The 6,077-nt window shown below is 54.6% G+C and overlaps 1 protein-coding gene across 2 annotated transcripts; it reads right to left on the bottom strand.

The window, feature by feature from the left end:
* Positions 1 to 3,202: 3,202 nt before the first annotated feature.
* Positions 3,203 to 5,021, bottom strand: MID1IP1 (MID1 interacting protein 1). Of its 2 annotated transcripts, none has more exons than XM_039380224.1 (2): positions 4,838 to 5,021; positions 3,203 to 4,450 (listed from the first exon to the last, which is right to left on the bottom strand). In XM_039380224.1, exon 2 carries the CDS (start codon positions 4,287 to 4,289, stop codon positions 3,795 to 3,797), a length of 495 nt encoding a protein of 164 aa, XP_039236158.1. In that variant the 5' UTR covers positions 4,290 to 4,450; positions 4,838 to 5,021; the 3' UTR covers positions 3,203 to 3,794. The 2 variants fall into 2 exon arrangements, with proteins under 2 accessions (XP_039236158.1, XP_027597833.1); XM_027742032.2 differs by having other exon boundaries at positions 3,203 to 4,447.
* Positions 5,022 to 6,077: the final 1,056 nt, after the last annotated feature.

Raw genomic sequence — 6,077 nt, 5'->3', positions numbered from 1 at the left:
GCCTAGGTTGGAAGAGGCTTGGAGCACCCTGATCTAGAGGAAGGTGCCTCTGCCCATGGCAGGAGTTTTGAAGTACATGATCTTTAAGGTCTCTTCCTACCCAAACCATTCTGTTTCTATGATCTTTGAGTTTTTCAGAATATAGTAGCTAACATGCTGTTACCTATAGATAAATAATAAAAGGATAAAATGTTTAAAGATATGAATTATAAAAAGCAATACTTCCAGTCAAACTCCTCCCTTACTCTGGGCTTCAGGGAAATAAGTCAGCAGGGGAAAACTGCTGCAGATTTTTCCACAAAGAGATTAGCTGTGTAATAAATCCATAGGTACAAAAAGGAGACACTTTCCCCTTCTTTTTTTTCTTTTTGTTTTTCTGGTAGAAAGGGTGCAGAGCTTAAGTCCATGATAATAAAATCCTAATACAACTTTCTCTCTGACCACTAACATTGGAGCATTTTTCAGTGAAGTCAATCTTCTGATGACTCATGTTGTCTTGGTGCAAGAGCCTGGGTGGGGGGGAGGGACACAAACAACAAAACACAGCTATCTTGATCTATTTAAAACCCTCTGCAAGAAAAAGCTTTCAGAGGGAAAGTAGGAAGATCACAACCTAGCCTGATTCAGCCTCATCTGCTTCCACCAAGTACTGATCAGCCCGTGATTCTTGTTCTTGCCATGGAACTCACACCCAACACCTTACACGCCTTACTCTACCTAGAGTCTGTTTCACTTAAATGAGCTAAAAATGACAACTGCTTCTCACAGGGAATGTAAATATGCCTGGTTTGAGCACAGCTGCAGTAGTTTGGCAAGTTGTCTTTTTGTCTGTGTGTGGCTTGGAAATAAAGTCACTTATCAAAGTATCTGAGATTGCTAGGATACTTTTTATATTAGACTGCTGTCATTTGCCATTATCACTTAAAAGTATCAGAATCACTTTATCAGAGCAGACTAAAGGTTGCTGAACTGTGTATGTAATTGAGAGCCCTTAAAATGGTCCAGTCCTTCAAAAGGAAATATAACTCATAATCGTTTTATATAGCGCTGCTCATGGAAATTTTTCCCAATTCAGCATCTAACAAACAAAATCTGCATTAAGACTCTGCAATCTCATCTTTGTTTACTGCAATGTCAGGAGCCAGCATTTATGTAATTGCCTGACCATCCCACCTTTTAGGTCAAATTGTTTTCCACAACAGCCAGCAGCAAAGTCCCATCCCTTGCCCTTTGCTTGAGAAATACATCCCTGGTTTTATCTGGTTTTGCCTTCCCCCTGCATTACAAGATCACTTTCCTGATCCCAAGAGCCTCAATCCCCTCCCATGACCTTGAAAAGGGGGAATTCTAAAGCAGCTCCCAGGTGGGAGGTGGCAGAGTCTCCAGCTGGTGTGAGTCTCAGCAGGTTTTGCTGCAGCTGAGTTGGGATTACCGGGGCTGCTGCCAGCCCAGCGGCTGGGCCCCCACATGGGAGCCACGTGCAGTTCAGCAACTGCAGCTTAGTCACAGAGTCACAGTATCCTCCTACTTCTGTTCCCAGAGCTTTACTTGTAAGGAAATGCCACCTTTGCTGCCCAGCAGTGCTAGTTTTCAGCTGCTCTTCCACCAAAACTTTTCTCTTGTATTCTTTTTTTTGAATGCAAAGGGGATGGATGCAACACTCATGGTGATACCGCACTAATGTAATATTATTCTGACGTTACTCATAGTCTAGATCAGCATCACATTGTCTCTTGTGCAACATTTAAACAGTATTGTCTAAATCCATACCAGGAGAAGTTACTAGGAGATCAAAAGGAGCGAGGGTGAAACTGCATTAGCTGCTTTTGTCTGAGGTTTCACTGGCGCTCCCGAGCAGAGGTTGTAATGTGGTTTTCAGCCGACTGGGCGCAAGGCAGAAGGGAGCCATGCAGCAGAACAGGTTCTCCCTCTCACCCTTGTCTTCAGGAGAACAAAACTTTACCATCCAGCACAGGGCACCACATCTTTTGCCTTGTATTTGTTCAGCCACGCAAAGATTGGCAAGCTGATGTGTTAGGAAACCAGGGTAATCCCTCTCCTTGTTGCTGACTTTTTTCCTGGCATCTCCCCAAGAAGGGAGGGGAACAGAATTAAAAACATTACAAAAAGAACAAGCATCGCCAAACTGAAAATCACCCAGCCTTATAAAGTTCTTCTTTACCCTAGAAGGGAAAACCTTCTAAAATATGTATTGTTAAACATAATGTAGGCTGACTGTTTTAACTTATACAAACATCTGCCAACTAGTACCATGTCTGGAGAGCTCATGCTTTACTACAATGTCCTAACAGTTGGGACATTGGGACAAAATAAAGTGCTACAAAACATCTGAATTTAGGCAAAATTAAGAATTTAGGCTGAGAGAAGATTTTTTCTATTTTTAAAAGAAAAAACAAACAAACCCAACACCACCAAACGAGCGCTAAATCTGAGAATAATAATACGAAGTGACATCTCAGTACAAGGAGATGTCTACAAACTTGGTGTTTCAGTCTCTGAGAAGAGAACTTAGGTTATGGAAGGACGTAGGTATTTATTAAATAGTTATCCTATTTTATGTACACATCGTATTGCAATCAGTAAGTACACTTTAATACTAGAACTTAATATTAGAACAATATAGACACCCAATTCTGAGGTATTTACTTCAGGAAATGAAAAAAAAAGTAGAGAAAAGCAATACAATCGGGATAACATAAACCTGATTAATTGCTGGTATCCAAGGATGATTACACAGGAAAGAAATGCAAGAGGTGGGGGAGGCAAGTATCCCAGACCTATTTAGAAAGAGGAAAAAAGAACTCCCCACAGTACATTAAGACACTTCCTGAAAAAAAACAAGAGTCATTCCTAGGCTTTGCTCCAACTTCCATGAATTGCTGCCTGCAGAGTAACCATGACTCGATCCTTCTTAGATTCTGTTAAAGAGGCACTGACCTTCAAACCAGCACTCAAACAGAGCAACTGTACTGTCTGCCGGGAACAGCTTACCAAAACTCAGGCCATGTATGGTGCAGTTAATACAGGCATTTGTACATTTTAGGTATGCTGAGTTATCATCACTGCCTAATTGTTCCCTTTGTGGGGGGAAAAAAAGCAAGCCACAAACCCCCCTCTCTTGAATATGCAGATTTCTGTGTCTAGTAAGGCAGCTCGGAAATAACTTACAACAACAGAAGAATTCCAGATGTTAAAAATATCATTTAATTAAAGAAACATAAATCATACCAAAAGTTTAAGTCACTCTTAGTTAATACATTTGCATTTATTTTAGAATATACTCTACATCTGAGTAAAAAAGGTTTAAATAAAACTCCAGTACATGTACAACCGTGGGACCCGCAATCTGTCCCGCAACAGAGGGATGCTCCTTAGCCCACTGGGTTCCCTCCGGGGTAACAGAAGCAATTTAGTGCCAGTTTCGTTATGTTCATCGGCTTGGGTTGAGCCTCCTTATCAGCCAGCCACACCACCACCTAGTACACGTAGGTGTTCAGCCTCCCCGCCCGGGCGGGCACAGCAACTGCTCGCCCCGGACCGTACAGTGAAAAAACCACGGAGGGGGTCAAAATAATTAATAAACTAGTATTGATTAATTTACATCTCTCTCTCGCTTGTGCGTTGGTAGAAAACCTGCTGCAGTCCTGGGAGTGCGCAGGGGAGCCTCGGCCCGGGGCGCTGCCCCTCGCCACCGCCGCGGCAGCAGCGGCAGCGCCGGGCGGGGACGCGCCGCTCCCGGCCAGGCGCCCCTTTCCCGCTCCCCACCCCGACGCTCAGTGCCCCCAGCTGCTGACGCCGATCTCCTGCTTGTATCTGTTGGTGAGGACGTTGGCCTTGCGGGTGAGCTTGGAGAGGACCGAGTGGAGTCCGCTGAGGTGGAAGTGGAACTGCTGCTCCAGATCCTCCTCCCCCTCACCCTCCTCGGCGGGCCCGCCGCCCAGCTTGTCCTTCTTGCGGGCCGCCTCCTCGCCCGCCGGCGGCTGCACCACGCCCCACTCGATGTCGTTGCGGATGGACTTGAGCAGCATGTAGTGGCTGTACATGTCCCTGCGGGAGAAGTAGGCGCCGGGGTCGCCGGGCGACAGGGCAGCATCCCGGGGCGGGCACACGGCGCCCGCCGCGTCCAGCTCCTCCAGCAGCAGCGGCACGTCCCGCAGCAGGCTGGGCACCATCACCGTCTGGTCCATGTTGTTGACGGCGCCGATGAACCGGTTCATGGCGTTGAAGAGGGAGTACTTCTGGCTGTACGAGTCGCAGATCTGCATCATGTCGGCGGCTGGGCGGGCGAGCTCAGCGACGAGGCTTGGACCGGACCGCAGGGCTCCTCCGGCGGCGACCTCTTCCTCCTCCTCCTCCTGCTCCGCGTTAGCGGCACCAGCCGCCCTCCGCCGCGGGCTGGGCTCGGCGGCTGCTGGCGAGCAGAGTCCTGCTGGGAGGAGGCGGCGGGCGCCGCGGTTAGGGGCTGCTCGCTCTCCCACCCTCCTTCTCCCTCCTCCCTCCCCCAGCCCGCCTTCCCGTCCCGTCCCCTCCCGCCAGCGCCCCCTCCTCCTCCCCCGCCGCCTCCTTTATTCCCGGTCCCATCTCCTTTCCTCAGCATTTCCCTTCCCGTTCCTTCTCTTCGCCCTCCACCTCCCCTGCTGCAGCAGCCACTCCCGTCCGTACTAAACGAGGCAAAGGGCGAAAAAATGCCCCGCAACTCCTCCCGGGAGCCAGCTCGAGATGGATGGCAGCCCCGCACCGCAAAATTAAAATTCAAGCGGTCCCCAGCCGGCGATCCCCGGCCGAGGGACGGACACGCCGCGGGGGAGGCACCCACCGTGCTCCGGAGGCCTTCGCCGCCGCCCGTGGCCGCGCTCCCATCCCCGGCGCCGTATTTATAGCCCGTATCTCACACCAAGGTGTTCCCCAGTGCCACCCCCCGCGCCGCCACCACAGATAAAGGCGGCGGGCGGCGGCCGCGCAGCGCCGGCCCCGCCCCTCGCCCGCAGCGGGGGAGGGCGCCGGGAGCACATCCCGCACCGCCGCCCGAGGGGGGCCGGGAGCACATCCCGCACCGCCGCCGAGGGGTTCGGGACACGGCGGGCTCGACGCTGGGAACTGCGGGGCTGAGTCCCCGGGGGAACCGCGCTGGATCCCGCCTGCCCGCTCCCCGCTCCGGTTAGGCGACGGTGGCAACCCCCGCGCCCCAACCCTGGGAGACGGCACCGGCGGTCGCAGAACCCTCCGAGCCACAGGCACCACCCCGAGCGGGGGTCGGCGGCGAGGGGCGCGGTGCCCGAGGGGCTCCGTGACCGAGCAGTGCCAAAACACGTCCCCGACCCCTCCTCACCGCCCGCCGCCCCTCACGGCGGCCGGAGGGGGCGGAGCCGCGCTGCGGGCGGGGCCGCGCGGTTGATTGACAGGTGACTGACGGGCCGTGCCGCGGGGACACGCGGGCCCCGCGTGCCGCCCGCGTTCCCCCGGCCCGCCCATTGGCTGCCGCGCGCTCGGCGAGCGTGACGCCGGCCCCGCCCCCCCTCCGCGCTCCGCGTGCCCCGGCGGCGGCTATCGCAGCGCGGCGGGCGCTCGGCCGGGACCGTGTCCCACGGCCGCCGCTCCCCGCCGCCCTCCCTCGTCCCACCGCACCAGCCCGCGGGAGGGGAGCTCGGGCAGCCCTCGGGCAGCCTTTGTCTGCGGTCCGGGGCAGCGCGGGGCGGCCGGCATCACCCCACAGCCTCACCTCCCGACCGCAGCCAATCGGCGCGCCGCCCGGCGGCCCCTCCGGCCAATCAGCAAGCCCGCGGCGGCAGCCAATGGTAAACAAGAGCGCCCCCTCCCTCGCGCGTGCCCCCGCCCTGGTAACAGACGGGTTGGGCGCGAGCGCCGCCGCGGGTCACGTGGGGCCGGGATGAAGGGGGTGGGGAGCGTTGCCATGGCAACGGGCCGAGCATCACCCGGAGGCGCCGGGGCCACCGCGGGCGGAGCGGCTGCGCCGGGGGCGTCCCGTGCTCGCATCATCCAGAGCATGAGGCAGCGGATGCGCAGGGACGAGTAGCTGGGCCTGAGCGGCCGCGAGA

The sequence above is a fragment of the Pipra filicauda genome, unplaced genomic scaffold, assembly GCF_003945595.2.
Source record: "Pipra filicauda isolate LSUMZ 115617 unplaced genomic scaffold, ASM394559v2 scaffold18_size4552066_pilon, whole genome shotgun sequence".
Taxonomy (NCBI): Eukaryota; Metazoa; Chordata; class Aves; order Passeriformes; family Pipridae; genus Pipra; species Pipra filicauda.
Note: the sequence above shows the minus strand (reverse complement) of the source record. Positions and strands in the feature narration are given on the sequence as shown.

Coding starts and splice junctions, on each gene's coding strand:
- MID1IP1 (XM_039380224.1), bottom strand. CDS start 4,289: ATGATGCAGATCTGCGACTCGTACAGCCAGAAGTACTCCCTCTTCAAC.